This window comes from Chanos chanos, chromosome 12, assembly GCF_902362185.1.
Source record: "Chanos chanos chromosome 12, fChaCha1.1, whole genome shotgun sequence".
Taxonomy (NCBI): domain Eukaryota; kingdom Metazoa; phylum Chordata; class Actinopteri; order Gonorynchiformes; family Chanidae; genus Chanos; species Chanos chanos.
The window spans coordinates 10,532,014-10,548,806 of NC_044506.1; the positions used below are offsets into that span (position 1 = coordinate 10,532,014).

Sequence of the window (16,793 nt, forward strand, 5' to 3'; positions counted from 1 at the left end):
GTCAGCTAAATTTACTGACATACCCAGAGCAGACCTTTATCTTATCTACTGTTGACATATATTGATCTGTACTGTCTACCCGAACTTGACCCTTTTGGATAGCACCGTTTTTTTTTCTTGTATTGTGGTAGACCACCTTCACAGGTCATCTCTCTCTCCCTCTCTGTGTGAGTAAATATTGTAGTCTCCACATGGTAACCCAAAGGGCTCCACCTCCCTGACATGGCAGCCGTTTAGTGCTCTGAACATTATGTATACAGGTAAATTATGGAAAGGCAAAAATAATGTGCTGTGACATTCTGTGTGCTACGTGTATTATGATATAATGAGGAATCATAAATAATACCAGTATTATGCAAGGACATATGAAGACTAAAAAAAGGAGAAAAAAAATCAGAGTATAGAATTATTTTGTCAAAACTTAGACGTGTGCGCGCAAACACACACACACACACACATACACACACAATCTTAAGAGCCTGTTTCCTTCCTTTTCTTTTATGCTCTGCATTACGGATAACTTACTTTGTGTACTTAAACATAAGAATAAATAATTAGGTGATTTTGATTATTTTGCTTATTTATCAATATGTTTTGTTGGCGATTTTGTGTAGGCTACTTAGATGAAATCTAAAGCACTTTCTCCGCTTTGACCGATATTCTGCGTACGGTCCGTATGTAATACAAGGCTACGTGTTTCGGCAGTACGAAATCATATGACCACTGGGTATGCATTTGAAATTAATGTTAAATGTATTTTTACTCTAATAGTCTCCAATATGAGGAGTCATGCTTCAGCAAACCAATTACTGTAATACTGAGACGACCATTCAGCTTTCTGATTCTTACACAACCCTCCAGATTACTTCTAAACGTTCTCAGGAAGACAAAGGCTAACACATAACTAACTGCATTTTTCTCAGAGAAGATGGCCAGTTTGCATTGTAATCTTTCTCTACATGACTTTTCTCCACATGATGTTGCGTTATCGTATGTTCACAGGGGCACCGTCACCGTCACAGTTTCATTGCTCCGCCCATTAGAAAAATCATGCGAGCAAGGGAGGTGTGGTAGTTCGAATGAATGACTTCGTCTGATTAGGCGGAGCTTTCTTACACTTCAATTACAACCGGCAACTTAGTGGTGAGTCAGTATACAAATCGAGGTCAGGAACGACAACACACGATTTTTCTCTTGTTTAAAAACTAGCTTATTGTTCACTTTCACAACACTAGTACTTGTACACATATTTATATACAGTGGGATTTAAAGGAGATATTGAAAGAGCTATGGCAAAAGGAGAAGGAGCCGAACAGTCTTCAAATGCCACATTATTACAGAAACCTGCCAGTCAAGATGAAATTAAATTAGCCAGCAAGGTAAGCAAATTTATATTGTAAGCAGTATTGATTAATTCACGTGTGTTTGCTGCTTGTGTTCCTTGTCTGAATTTATTTAGAGTAACGAATTTCTTACATGACAGAGTGATAGCCTCAAATATGTAGGATATCAACTAAGTTATGAGGATGTGGGCGTGGATATCCCGTTCAGTGTTTGTAAATGGACTGCCTCTAAATTGTAAATTATGAAATCTGAGCGGTCTGTAATGTAAATGACTCACCATAAACCTGCTTAGGCGGTAATGTAAGATTGCTTTTTTAAATGGCATTTTGAGGAAATTAATCGGATGGCAGCCACAGGTTGGCATTAAAAATGCTAGCTGGTAATTCTCCTTGAATTAATCACCCGTTACTGTCACTGGATGTGCGAAAATTCTGTTCTTTAAATTAAAATAAAACTGATCATTGCTGTTAAGATTTTGAATCTGTGACAGACCAGGAAGTCCAATTATGGTCGCAGTAGCCTACCCAGCGTAAGTAGCTACGTGTCAGGACCGACTGGAGCTGTATGCGTGGAAAGTTGAGAGGCCAGTGGTTTGAATGAACGGAACAGAATTGCTTTATTCGACCTTCAGTTTTAAAGGAGAAGTTGTTCTATTACAGCATGTTCTATTAATATTTTTAATCGAAATTAAATCCCGGTATTATTTTAGGAATTATGAGAGCAGGAAAAAAGCGTGAAATTGGGGGAAAAACATTTAATGTATGTTTATTGCTTGATAAACCTCTTGCAGCAGAAGTTGGTTATTGTCAAAGTATGCGGTCGAACCCATGGAGCAATTCAATTCAAAGTCACCTTGAGAAATAGGAGAACTCTCAAAGTACTTTCCGTTCTTCTCACCGCTCTTTTAAGCTTGAGTTGAATGTAATGAACTCGTCGGTAACTCCTTAGATGGATATTCAGATCACGTCTTTAAATAATTTGTATGTGCCTCCCAGCTAAGACACACTATTACAGGGAATGCACGCAGCTAAAAAGAGACTTCAGAATCTAAGGGTGAATCAGTGTAACACATGGCCACTAATCTAGAACGGGATGAAAAATGATCAGTTGTTTCAGGCAGCAAGCACTATGACCATAGTAGGCAACGCAGTAAGACTTGCATGTGACAGCCATTAAGGGTGATTTGAAATTGTGATATTTATATCTCAATTATTAAGCTGTCAATTTGCATACGGTCCATTTTGAACATGAAATTTACTCAAGTGAAATTTAACTTTAGCCACAGTAACGATAAAATGTACAATGGTGGTATGATGTATATGATGTGGGTGCCATCATGTTTACCTTGCTGTTTATAACTTACACAAAGTACAACCGTGGAAATACTGTGCATAGCAAAATCGACGAATTGCCTCTGTTGGGGATGTGTAGGTTCATTGATTTGTGCTGGTTCAGCCTGGCAAGTTATCACAAGCCTGTGCTGTTGTAGATTTGGGCAAGTGCCTGGTGGAAGTGTTCAGCAGATGGAGCCTAATAGTGCCATAGAAGCATACAATCAAATATACATTTTCTCTAGGTCACAGTTATAATGTATGTATTGTGTATTGCCCGCTGGCTGAATTGTTGACCTAGTTATGCAAAGCTGAAAGTCTGGAGCTTAAAGAAGGGTATATCTGGGCAAACGAGGTTATGTTATAGACTGCAGAGTTAATGAAGCTGAAGAGCGTAACCCTACAACAATTAAGCGTTATTTAGACCGTGTCTCAGACAGGGGAGACCCTAGATTAGTCGAGCTACAACTCCTATTCAAGCTGCCAATGTGTGAGGTATTTGCGTAGCAAACTGCTCCACAACTAGGTTAATAAGAATCCTAACTCATTTTAATAGCAGCTTGCAGCCATTTTAAATCATTGCGGTCTCCCAGCAACCCTAGTCTAAGACTTTGAATCTGTAGGCATTAGGATTTTTTTTTATTGTGATTTTTGCTTAAAATAGTTTCCTCAGAAGGATGCAAATGTCATTGTCAAATCTAAATGTTTTTTTACTTTGTCAGCATGAACAGAGGGGTCGGCTGTCGGTGTGTAGCAAGTTGTGCTATGCTGTTGGAGGAGCGCCCTATCAGATCACGGGATGTGCTCTAGGTTTCTTCCTACAGATTTACCTTCTGGATGTGGCACTGGTGAGTAGAATTCCCTCTAAACGTAATGATGACCAAATATGGTATCCATTACTCAAAATGCAGGCTAATGGGTAACTGACATTCATTAAACTGTCTCACAGTTCACCTAACAACACACTGTTATGATGCAGAATGACTCTCATCACAGCAATGCTCCCACACAGCTGTTGTTGTGAGAATATTCCAATCGGCATGTCTGTGTTTCTCAAATTCGGTCATGCTTTTGATATCCTCAAAACCTTGGTTTATTCCGATTGAGGATTAAATATAAAAGCAAAAGGTTTTTCTTTGCCCTCTACATGCCCAGTCAGAGGACACTGAGACAGTCACAATTACAATGGAGGTATTGTCCTGGAAAATGAATAGGAGGAAAAAGCTCTTTAATGTCATTAACTGAAGGAGAGTCACTGTAGCATAAGCCAGTTCACAGACCATGCCAGCAGTATGCCATCACCAGTGACCAAAGAGCTATTTTAACTGCTTCTGACGTTTATCACAGTTCCAAGAATGAGGAGACAGTACTTTCCAAGGCCTCCTGCAGTGTGAATTGTAAAACTGCTTTCAGCTGCTTGATTAGCAGCTAATCATGTTGTGTTGGCTGTCAGTGGGTTTGCTGGAGTTAGTTTTGCACATTTAGATAAGTATCCTCTCTGAATAAGGACAATGATGTCAGTCTACTCATTAGACATCCTTGCTACGTGGGCCCATGTACCTCAAGCTCATCCACTGGCCCATTGCATACCTCCTGATCTCTGTACATGTTACCTTTGTAAGGCTTAGATGCCTGTGGTATTCTATTTGAATAGCACTATTCAAGTACATGATGAAGAGAATTTCTTTTCTCAGTCCGGTGACTTATGTTCTTCATGAGTTATGTGCTCTTTCTCCTCAAGATGGTTTAACTGGTTTCGTTGACGTTACGTTCAAGAATTTTAAGCCACCCCACCCATCCAGTCTTTAGCCCAATGGAAGCTGGATCTCTCCAGATAGATCGTTTTCAATAAAATGAAAATTTGTGCTTAAGCATTCACAACTTAGTTTCATAAAAGTACTCAAGATTCTTCTTTAATACGTGTGGGTGTTTCCTTAAAAATGATCAGTTGTGAATCTTTCCCTTGTTACTCCTTGTTCTTTTCAAGCTGGATCCATTCTATGCTTCTATCATCCTGTTTGTGGGGCGAGCCTGGGATGCCGTCACTGACCCCACCGTGGGCTTTTTGGTCAGCCGAAGCCCTTGGACCAGATTTGGCAGAATGCTACCATGGTGAGTCCAGTACTTGATTATATGGCTCTTCCATCTACTTCTCTCATTCTCTAGCTTTTATTTAACATCAGTCTAGGGTGTTGAGAGTTAGTGCTGCTCAAGCAGAATTCCTTCATGCACAGATATGCAAGTCACCCCATAGAAACTGTCTACTCTCACAAAGGGTTTGCTCTTTGAAATGATTGGTCTGAAAGTCAGACCACTCACTATTCACCCTCCCCCTGACAGTAATGGGCATTATTTCAGCTGAGGGTTTTGCTGCGGGCAGAGATTGTCCTGTCCCGGTGAATGTGCTATATTTCTCGAGACTAGAAACGAACCCTAAAACGAACCACTTGTTCAGTGTGGTCATTGAACTGGTATTTTCAAATGTCAAGAGGAGTATGGTACAGAGTGCCAAGTGTGTTTGGCAGTGCTTGTAGAGGATACGTCAGTGTGCGTTTGACTGGCGTGAGAAAGACACCCAGTATCTGTTTGAGGCCTGTTAGACTGTGCTGGGTTGCAAAGTACTTTGCCTAAGTCAGCATTCACATTTTGTTCTGTGTGATAAAGGTCTGCTGGTCAATACAATACAATGCAATCAAAGAAACTCAAGAAAGTGTGGGAAAAGTTTATTGGAAGGAAAATGAGTCAATACAGTTCATGCAATATTTAAAAGCCAATTAAAAATCTGGGTTTCTTCATTTAAAAAGAGTTTTTTTTTTCAAGATGGTCACGTGTTTCTCTTCTAGCAGTTTTGCAGTGGAATTTTCTCATGAACCTGACGAATGTAACCCCTTGCTGTGAGACTGAAATATTTTTAAAGGCCTATAAAATACTTCTCTATAGCTTTCTTTCTCTTTACAAGTTATATCTGAAGCACACATCTTTCTTTTGTAATTTTATGATTTTTTTTTTTTTTTTCATGGATGAGCTGACTGGGAGACTGGATGAGCGTTAAGACAGGTCTCCACCCCAGAGACTATTGAGTTGCTCTCTGCCTGCAGTTTTGAGTAGAGGTCAATGACCTTGCAAGCAACCCCCATGGCTCCGTATGCTCCCCACCCCCTCCATTCTGCAGCGCACCTCACCCCCACATAGCATGGCCTTTTAACTCTGCATCCAAACGGAATTTTCTTGCAGAAGCCTTGCACCTTTGCTGGGCCATAAACCGACTCATTCAGATTCAGTAATTGATGTACATGACTGCAAGGGGGTTGTGTGTGTGTGTGTGTGTGGGGAATGTAAGGGGGGAGGGGGGAGGGTGTTAATGGCTAGCTTCATGAGAAAAATGTCATATGTACATACCCTTACTCGTTATGTAACAAGCAGGTCTGTCAACATAGAAGCTGTTTTAAAGCACAGGGGTAGCTGAGCAAACAACCTATACAGAGCCCCATCCTAAGGGTGCTAAGGTTTACAGTAGATGTGAGGAGGGACTGAACAGTTAGACATGTTGGGTGTACTCACTTTTTTCCAACAATTCCATTTCTTATTTCAGCCCTGGAGAATCTGAATAGGTTTTCTTTGGTTGCTTTTATGCCACAGAGGTGCATTGACAGAGGAAATATCTAGGGGGTCCATTTGCATTAAGGCATTTCCATTGGGAATGTTCCCATGTGTGGGTTTAGATGCAAGCTGATGATACAAGGAAAAAAGGTAGAAGGAAGAGTGAGGGACACAGCTGTTATGGGTGGATGCGGTTTCAATCAGCTGTTCCCAGATGGCTAATTATCAAGAGCACTCAGAATAATAATTGATTTTGTGTGCTGTCTGGCCAGGTTCTGCTGTATTTGGGAGTCCTTCAGTAGCCGAAGTTAACATGACGTGACTTCTGGTTGCATATTTCTAAGTAATTTCACAGTAGGAGAGACACACACATTTTCTAACTTAAGATGATATCCTTTGATTATGAGAAAGACTTCATAAACAGATAAAGCTGCATTTGTTAGGACTGTTGTCTGTTGAGTGGACAGGAAAGAAGGGGTGTTCCCTTGTTCCCAAAGCTTCCTTTTGATATTCAGGTGTCTGGAATGCAAGAAGTGATGCCATTAAAAGATAGAGAGCCTGAAACATTTCAGTTGTGCTTAGGAGTCAGAAATTCAGTTCTCATGGCACGTTAGAAGGGGGCTGGGGCATAGAGGATATGCAAATAACATAACCCTGAATGGTCCAGCCCACAACACACCACTACTCCTTCTCCAATCAGAGGCCGTGAAAGGCAACTGTGTGTTCTCTGAGTTCCAAAAAGGATATGAGGAATCTTTTGGAGGTTACTATAGTTCAAATGGCATGTGACATTTTTCTTTCTTTTTTTATGGTCACCACTTGTAGAGCAGGAATTAGTAATTTGTGGCTGTGGCAGTTAGAAATTTTAAGATTTTACTTTCTCATTTAAAGCGTAACAGCCATCAGTTCCTAAACTGATGTCTTTAACTGTCTTAAAAAAAAAAAACCCAAAAAACGATAATAAATTCCATTACTTCTTGAACTGTGTTAAAATTATCATGGAATTACACTCTCAATAAGGAAACAGAGTACATTAAATCCACAGACACTGGTTGTAATTTATTATGTTATGGCTCTGTCGAAAAGACATCATCAAACCTAGTTTTGCAAAAGTGGGTCAGCTTAGTCCATCAGATTTTGACTTATCTGATCTTTCTTTATAGAAGCGATATTGTGTGGGTTTCTTGGCATTTGCTACATTAGAGCAATACTACCTGGAGGGTTGAATCTGCTGTGTCTGACATATGATTTGTCACATTTGAACTGTCAATTCTTAGCTCAGTATGTTAAGTTCTTTGCCGTGACATTTCTATTTCAGGCGAACATGACATATGAGCCCTAGCCCACGGGCGTGTATCGTATTCAAGTTAAATACAGCGGTGGGAGAGAATACCACATGTTCTGAGAAGATCACATTTCTATTTGATTTCCTTTGCATGTTTGGCCTTTTTTACGAAAGGAAAATCAACACAAATGTTTGACCAACTGATAAAATTCTAATTTCAAAGTTATCCTCTATGCAAATGAAGGACGCTCAAAATAAAATATCAATATGCATTTGAGACCCCAGTTACATAAAAGTCTAGTCCTACAGTATGTTGTTGAGTGAATGCCCGTTTTATAGAGTTTGCTGTATTTTGTGGTTTGCAATAGGCCTAATTCTTACATTGGATCTTAGAGAATGTTGAATATCTACTGCGCCGCGCCAGGTCTGTACTTAACAAACACACGCCTGCCTGTAATGGCATGATCTGACTTGTTTTATTTTTACCCTGGCTTTGGAGGCTTTGGAATTAAATAGGTGAAGTGAAGAGGTGCCAGGGTGTTTTGACTCAAGCTTTTCTGTTAGGGCAGATGATTAGCTTCTTATTTCCATATCAGCTTTGGCATCACACAGTGCGAGAACCATAACAAGGATCGTGAGACTGAATGAGATTCCAAAGGGAAGTCTACCCAAGCAGACTCTTTTCCAACTCTTGATGCGCGATGATCTTTCCTTTCTGATTGGGAAAACTAGCCTGGGCTCCACCTCTCTTCCGTCGTACCATTGCAACGCTGTTGGTAATCTTTCCGTCCTGTTTTGCGTCATCCGACTACAGCAGGATATGCGCGTCAAAGGCGGGAAATGACATGAGAGATTCCATGGCTCCTCTAAGAAGCCGCCTCTCCCTCTTACTGTTTCACAATGATCAGAGTGACATCACAGGCGCAGTGTGTGTTTGTTGTGAGACACCTTATGTTGGAAACAGTGAGGTGTCCCATAGCCATCAAGTGAAGCGTCGCCAGCACTCCAACCCCTAAATAAGCTTCCTTACATTTTTTTTTTGTAATTACATTACATTTGAAATGACCCCTGTGACTCACTTTTAGGATTTTAGGATTTTCGCTGTCATCCTTTCTCTTCATTTTTTTTTTCCAGTTACGCCATGTGTTATGTTTTTTTTGTTTTTTTTTTTTTTCCTGTAATGCCGTCATATTTATGTTTCGTATCTCTTTCCTCACAGGGTTGTTCTGTCCACTCCTTTTGCAGTTCTGTGCTACTTTCTCATCTGGTACGTTCCACCTTTTGAGGATGGCAAAGTCATCTGGTATCTTGTTTTCTACTGTCTCTTCCAGACTCTTCAGACAGTGAGTAACCGTCATTATCTTTGCATAAAATATTAATAAAGTTACATTTGCATGTGTGTGGGGAAACTAATCTGCTTCTTTTTGTCTGTGATTCAACAGTGTTTCCATGTGCCATACACTGCCCTTACCATGTTCATCAGTTCTGAACAGAAGGAGAGAGATTCAGCCACTGCTTACAGTAAGTCCAGAGTAATCATTACGTATATGAGACCCCCAAACCTCATCATGACCATAACTCTAGATCATTCTATTTCATCTGTCAAAGATGGCTAACCTTATCCGTCCTCTATTAGGGATGACTGTTGAAGTGTTGGGAACTGTCATTGGTACTGCCATCCAAGGCCAGATTGTGGGGCTAGCCAACGCTCCATGTATTCCCGTCGGCGACGAGTTCAACGTCACAACCACGATGTCTATGTCAGAGGTCAACATCAGTGAGCCACGTATTTCATTGACCCATACGGTAAGACTCGACATAGCAGCCGTTTGGCGTCGTCAAGAGGGTCGGATCGTGTTGCAGCGCATAATGAAAAATAAACGGTTCATTAACTCTTGTTTTTTTTTTTTATGTTTGTCCTTTTGCAGAGAAACGCCTATATGATTGCATCTGGAGTCATCTGTGCTATCTATATCCTGTGTGCAATTGTACTCTTCTTTGGCGTGAGGGAAATCAAAGGTGAGCAAAGCCAGGATTCTCTGATTTTTGTGGCATTAAATTTTGTCCTCAGTTTTAATCTTCCTCGTGTGCAAATATATTTCTTCTTGATTTTCACTGGGTCAAGATTCCAAAGGGAATTAGTTATACCTTGAACTTTTAAAATAAGATTAGGTCTGATTGCGGCTTACCTCTCCTGTGTCATGTTACCCTGCCTTTTCCACAGAACTTCAGGGTGCTTTAAGATACTAGTTGGCATACTGTCAGGGTTCCGCAAAATGAAACAAAGAGCAATGTGGGAACTTTTACGGAGAATGTAGAGTTTGATCTGAAATGAGATCTTTGTTTAAAAATGGGTCTTCAGAGCACTGAGCTTTCAATCCCAGACTGACAAAATCAGGAATCGGGTGGAGGTTTCAGTCTCCCAGACATATAACAGAGCCATCATTGTGGTACAAGGTTTGCCCTTGGGAGGAGGAGAGCACAGATCAGGTTCTGTGTATGGTGTGTACTGTCCAATGGGCTTCCCCTGGAAGTACAGTTTGTATACAGACCCCACGCCCAGCCAATGAGGTTTTTAAAGAACGTGCTGTATCAGCTATCATGTGTTCCAAGGGAGAGAAATTATAGCCAGTAGAGTTCTGACTGAGTTGACTGGGTAACAGTATTTAAAGACTTCCCAACTGGGACCTGGGCCACTTTTTATTTTTAGAAAATGAAAATTTGTGTAAACTCAAGGCCTGTTGTTTCATTTTCAAAATTTATGTACCCCTTATCTTTTTTTTTTTCTTTATAACATGTTTGCTTTTGTAAAATCGGTACTAATTGCCATGACAAATAGATACTGGAACAAAATAGTTCAATGTCAGAATTGAAATAAAAGTGTTATGCACTGACACCTTCATTTTAAATAATTTTTTTTTTCTCGTTCCTCAACAGAGATCAGCAAGCCCAAATCAGAGCGCATGTCTTTTGTCCAGGGTATCTGCTTGGTGATGAGACATGTTCCCTATGCCAAGCTGGTCATGGGATTTCTCTTCACCTCTCTGGGTTTTATGGTAAGCAGTGTTCTGTGATCCAAGCAGTCAGCTGAGAAGTTCTGTTTCTCTGTGGATCGCGAGTGGCATGCCAGGTTTTTGGGCTATGCCATGTGGGTTATGAACCTCAAGCCATTGTGGCTTCCCAAAGCTGTGCTTGGCTTCCATTTTGTTTTTCAGGATTTGCTAATATGTGTATTTTCTTTCTCTTCATCTTGCAGCTCCTGGAGGGGAACTTTGCCCTTTTCTGCAGCACCACTTTGGGTTTCCGAAACGACTTCCAGAACATCTTACTTGTCATAATGGTAAATATTAACCACTCATAAAATCATATTTTAAGCTGAATTGCCGTTCCACATCGGAGAAAAGTCACGTGTACTTAGTTCTTTCACCTTGAGTGTGAAGTCGGGGAATGTGTTGCAGTTGTTTTTCTGTGTATGACTTAGGGTGTGTAAGCTTGTTAAATATGCATTTAACACAATGGAATAATGTGAGTACACAATTACAGACACGGCCTTTGGTGACCTCATTGCCGAAAAAGCGCAGGAAAGATGTTGTGTTATTTATTTGTTTCACACCTGTCTAACAGACAGACTGAGTTTAGTCTGAAAACAGTGAAATCCTGTTATGAGGATTTGTGGGTTTTAGCCTGATGCATATCTATTTTATAACGTAGAATATTTCCTGAAAAGTGGATTTTGCCATGTATGTTGCTAGTCCGTCGTCTGAAGAGAGAAAGGAGTGAAATCAAACAAAGGGGTGTGGTCAGAACGTGGTGAGGCACAGGGCGTTTGATACACACATCAGATTTCTGTTAATCAAGCCCATCTGGCTGTACACAAATGGAGCTTTGTCCAGAACAAAAAAAAGAAACTTATTGCAAACATGAATCTCTCATTGTTTTGTTCTATAGCAACGCAGTACTGCAGCCTTTGAGCTCAGGTTCAAATTCAGCAAAGCAACTGGCAGTTCAAGGATATATTATAAAAGACAAACCTGTTGGCTCATCCCGCGGTGGCTGTCTCGTTCCGCTGCTCTCACTTGTCATGCAGATTATAGCTCTAGATTGTTGTGATAGTGTCCTATGCATTTTCTTTGAATGCAGTTTGATGCCCTGAAAAGATTAAACATTTGATAAAGGCCCAGGTGCACCAGTTAAAAACGCCCCCCCCCCCCCCCCGACTGTGCTTACCGTCAGTTTTGGCAGTCGATGTGGTGTTGTTCACGTGCCCAGACGTGTACTCTGACAGTACAGGATGTCATTGTCCTTTCAGCACAGACCTTGACCTGGCTGCAAATTTTGAATGGCTTTTTTAAAAAAAATAAGACAAAACCAAAAAATGCTCTGTAGTGTTCCCTGAGAATTTGAGGGGACAGCTAACAGCAACTGGTGGCTTTGTCAGAGTGTCTTGATTAATCTTGTTATGTGCTTGGTATGTACCACTTGTGATGCCTCAGGGCAGATCCTAATAATTTCAGTTGCGGGGAAATTAAGATACTTTCATTCTATTCTTGTCAGTCATCCAGTGAGACTTTTTTCTTTTTTTTTTTAGCCCAGTGGTTAACTGCCGAGAAATGTGATTCTAACGTATTAATTCCACAATCTCTCATCTCTCTCCAGCTTTCTGCTACTCTTTCCATTCCGTTCTGGCAATGGTTCCTCACTCGCTTTGGCAAGAAGACAGCTGTCTACTTCGGCTCTTCGGTAAGTTTCAGCAACACCAGAGACAGTCTGACATGTTAGTCAAATATTTGTAGTCTCATGCTGTGTGTGTCATTGATCTCCACATTGAGGTGGAGTGGGATCTAGAACGTCCTACTGGATAACAGTACTGGTGTGGGGAAATTGCTTGCCCTGGAACTAGGGGAAACCACCTTTTGGAGAGCTGCGTTGCTAGGAGATTTTGTTCGGGCCCCAACTTACCTAATTAACGTGTTTCATGTTGGACTAGTTCAAAAGCCTTTGTGATTATATAACAGTAATTATGTATCTGCAGTCCTACAGGTTACCAAACCCTGTTCAAATGATTAATATGCATAGCAACAACAATACAAATTTGTTGGGAGTGGAGTAGCATACTTAGTTGAAATGTCATAATCAGTGTAGTTGTCATAGTAATTTTTTGGAAAACATTACTGACTGTGTGTAGTTTGATCAGCACTGAGATACTGATCATTCCTGTATGTTTTCTTCTCAGTCTGTCATACCATTCCTGATCCTGGTGGCGTGTGTGGAGAGTAATCTGGTTGTGACTTACATTGTATCTTTCATGGCTGGTGTCAGTGTGGCCTCTGCCTTTCTTCTGCCATGGTGAGTATAAGGCAATAGACCGCTTGTATAGATTCAAGGTAGTAGCTGAAAGCTTATGATATTACCGTAACATAGACTTTAATGAGTGAAGCTCATGCAATTATGTATGTTTCTAAAGGTCCATGCTTCCTGATGTGGTGGATGATTTCAAAGTGGCCAATCCTGAAACTCAGGGACACGAAGCCATCTTCTATTCCTTCTACGTGTTCTTCACCAAGTTTGCCTCCGGAGTCTCCCTGGGAATCTCGACACTTAGCCTTGAGTAAGTAAACTCACGCTCACAGTCCAGCTTTGTTCTCAAAGGACCAAATCCTACTTTTTGAAGTTGGATTTGCCTTTCTCAATAGAATGGTCTGCCTTTATAATTTTACAGTGGAAGGATTTGTCTCTGGCTGTCTGATGTGTAAGACGATTAAGCCTCATTTGTAAAGGTCCAATGGGTTTGGAGGACAGTCTCTTTCTAGACCATTATTTCACATGACACAAGAATGAGTTTCTGACTAGTCATATGGCTTGATTTAAAAAAAAAAAAATCTGATCTGGGTAAATATTAATAACCCAAACCAATTTTTGCCTTCTTCTATCTCTCAATAATTAAGTTTTGCTGGGTACATCACAAGAGGCTGCTCACAACCAAAGGAAGTGCATTTGACTTTGAAGATACTGGTTTCCGCTGCTCCCATTTTCCTCATCATTATTGGGCTAATCATATTTGTGACTTACCCCATCAATGAGGAGAGACGACAGGGTAACCGGAAGCTTCTTCAGGAACAAAGGTATGGTTCTCTAATAGACATATAGAACATATCTTAATTGGAGTCAGTAATTTAACAGTGTGCCACTAAGAAGTGTAAGTGCTTAATTTTAACTGAATGTAAAACATCAAAAGGTTATTTAATGCTGTAAACCATAATCGATTCATTCGTACCATCAGTCGTTCTGTGGCTTTAACTGGGGCAGTCTTAGCTTTGAGGGAAAAAATATGTTCTTTTGTAATTCTTGCTTATCTGTATTTACAGGGACAATGAAGTTGATTCAGAAACAGATTCCACCGAGCTGGGCAATTTGGTGTAAAAGCATTGGAGCCGACAGGACGCATTCAACCTTTTGTTGGTTGGTGGCAGATATAGGGACCAACCAAGCCCAAACAAATCAAAGAAGACATGCAAGCAACCAAACTGCACTCTCTTTGCCAACAGTGCCACCATGAACCTTGCTCATATTACAGCAACATCAAACACAGGATCACAAGATTCCTTCAGCCTTTTCTTTTTTACTGTTTACAAGTCTAAACAGCTCTGTCCCTCCCAGTTCCACTTTTCAAATAGTTGCAGAGTCCTCGAAATGCGATTCAACTTCGTTTCTGTTTGGGTTGCTTTGCCAGTATTGGTGCTACTTACTCGAAAAGGGCTGTTAAAAATCTTGAAAACAAAAAAACGAGTTAACTTGAAAAGCTGCTTTACGCTACTCTGTCTGCAGAGTGACAGGGAGAAGCCTGATATAGCTCTGATTTGCAGGGCTTAGACAGACGTTTTGACCATTTTTGTGTCAGATCAATTGTCTCACATCTGTGTGTGATATATAACATGACTGAAACATTTTTCAGACAAGTGATTTCTAATATAACGGATAATACACCTCTAACGGAATATTTATTTAAGACTTTGTTCTATCCTGTTGAACAATGGGGAAACCACAGCAACATACATTCAGTGCCAGCGATGACTTTGTAGGTATTTTTATCTTAACACGTAGGTGTGCTGTAGTTTACGTGGTTTAACGGGTTTTGGAGAAATGTGGATTTTGTTTTTTTTCCCATTGAGTACTATACTACTATAAAAGAATTAGAACATCCTCAAAAGTCAGTCTTTTCCCTCAAGAGTTTTTTTTTTTTTTTTTACACCAGCAGTTAAACAAAGAACCACACAGAAATTCTGCTGAATAGTTTTGCCAAATCATTTCCTCTACGGTTGGACGTACCTAAGTAGAGATCTTGGCACAATTTCATAACAATTCCCAAGAACCATTCTCATAGTAGAAACTGGGTGAGCAACTCCCTCTGATATGAGGTGATAAATTGTATTTATTTCTTATTTTCTTAATATTGTGTAAATATAAAACACCAATGTTGCTGACTTTGGTAACATGCATTTTGTACTTATATTTAAGGTGAAGGAAAAAACTTGATGGTTCTTTCAACTGAAAGTAGCTGATGAGTCACACTATATAAACTTAACCTCAAAAAAAAAAAATGCTAGAGGTTACCTGCAGTATCTTTACTTGTACTGTTGTCAGATATAGTAGTAAATACCAGAATCCTTTTTAGAAAATTCTTCATCCTCCGTGGTCATGAAATTAAGGTATGTCAGCTTTATAAATGTGAATTTGTGATACTGGCATTTAAGTTGCCATGCTCACATCAGTTGATTTGAACTTGACGTTGTTGAAACTGTAGGGAATCATTTTTTCTGCTGTTGTGTTTCTTTTACGCACACACCATCTTTGGACCCATAAGATTGGAGTTTTCATTTCATGTACTGGCATGGAGTGAAATGACATGTTGATATACATTTGTATATGTTGTCATATGTTAAACATATAACAATGTCTTTACAGATGAGATCACATCAACATTTTATCATTGCGCTTTATAGTGCATATGTTTGTATTGTAACAATGTTTTACACCTCCTCATCACTAATGTATTAAGCATGTTTCATTATCCAGTAATCATCATTTTACATGTGATATTGTTTAATGGACACACGTCCTTCTTTCTATCCATGTACTGCTGCTGTGGGGCTGAGTATTCAAATGGGAGTCGTGTTTTCTATTTCTCCTTCAGCCATTATACCAGACAATACACTTGTTTATATGTATATAATGTCTGTACAGTACTTTGTAAATGTCTGCAGAGTTTTGAAGTTCTGTTTGATGGAAATGTACAGTTGTCTAGTTATTTAAAACAGATGTTAACAATGACACGATTTTGAAACAGTTGTAAATAAAGACTAATTGAAGAACATTAATTTTTTCTCTTCTATGTGTTTTACATTCAAACTTTTGAGGGACTCTCAAATCAAGTGTTAAGTGTTACTGAGCAATTTATTTGGAAAGAAGTGGGAGTTTGTGGTTGTTCACACCATTTGCATGATTCAGTTGTTTTCCAGAAAACAACTTTAGCGACTACCCATATGAGGTGTATGCAAATAAATGGGTGTTTGTATCACTCATATTACACCACTTTTTCTGGAAAACAATATTGGCACTATGTCAGGGTTTTGGATTCATTTTGAAATGATATTTGAGTGGTGGAGATCTAACATGAACAGAGCCATAGGTCCAAGAGGATTCTATAAAATTATATTCATTTTTTTAAATTTCATTTGATATGGGGTTTCATACTTTCACCAAGCTACATGGCTCTTTATCAAATTTTATGTGTAATATTTGCGTGATTGCTGATGTGCCACAGTTGGAGGTCCAAACTCTCCCCAAATTCATGAGGCATAATTTTACTGTCCTTGATGACATTTCTGAAAACGATCTTTTAGTGTTTCTTGGAAGAAAACTTAAAGATAACAAGGCAGACCTGTAGGAACAATTTCTGCTTATGATTGTATTAGAGGTTTCAGAGGTAAAACTCCAGTATAATGCTACTCGTTTGTCCTGATTTTTCAAAGCGAACAGCGCCATCATATGACCAAATCATGCACAAAATGACAAGTTTGTGCAAAAGAATCGTGGTTACCAAACTGTGTAAAATCGCAAGTATTTAAATGTAAGTAAATTCCACGCAAACAACAAATAAAGCCCCCCCTTTAACCTATCTTTAGATTAAACACGACATTTTTACAGCCAAGTTAGTTTTTAAAACGGGACTTTTT

General features: G+C 39.7%; 1 protein-coding gene across 1 annotated transcript; it reads left to right on the plus strand.

Moving 5' to 3' along the window:
* The first annotated feature begins 1,127 nt into the window (after positions 1-1,127).
* On the plus strand, positions 1,128-15,918 carry mfsd2ab (MFSD2 lysolipid transporter A, lysophospholipid b). Its single transcript, XM_030789030.1, has 14 exons — positions 1,128-1,379; positions 3,398-3,523; positions 4,663-4,787; positions 8,780-8,903; positions 9,003-9,081; positions 9,197-9,366; positions 9,489-9,579; positions 10,498-10,616; positions 10,817-10,900; positions 12,217-12,300; positions 12,794-12,906; positions 13,025-13,168; positions 13,506-13,682; positions 13,926-15,918. Exons 1-14 carry the CDS (start codon positions 1,290-1,292, stop codon positions 13,978-13,980), a joined length of 1,581 nt encoding a protein of 526 aa, XP_030644890.1. The 5' UTR covers positions 1,128-1,289; the 3' UTR covers positions 13,981-15,918.
* The last annotated feature ends 875 nt before the right edge of the window (positions 15,919-16,793 follow it).

What these genes read in the sequence shown, in the direction of transcription:
- mfsd2ab (XM_030789030.1), top strand. Translation starts at nt 1,290, where the DNA reads ATGGCAAAAGGAGAAGGAGCCGAACAGTCTTCAAATGCCACATTATTA. An exon ending in AAATTAAATTAGCCAGCAAG is followed by an intron (nt 1,380 to 3,397) that starts GTAAGCAAATTT and finishes TTACTTTGTCAG; the next exon opens with CATGAACAGAGGGGTCGGCT. An exon ending in TGGCGTGAGGGAAATCAAAG is followed by an intron (nt 9,580 to 10,497) that starts GTGAGCAAAGCC and finishes GTTCCTCAACAG; the next exon opens with AGATCAGCAAGCCCAAATCA.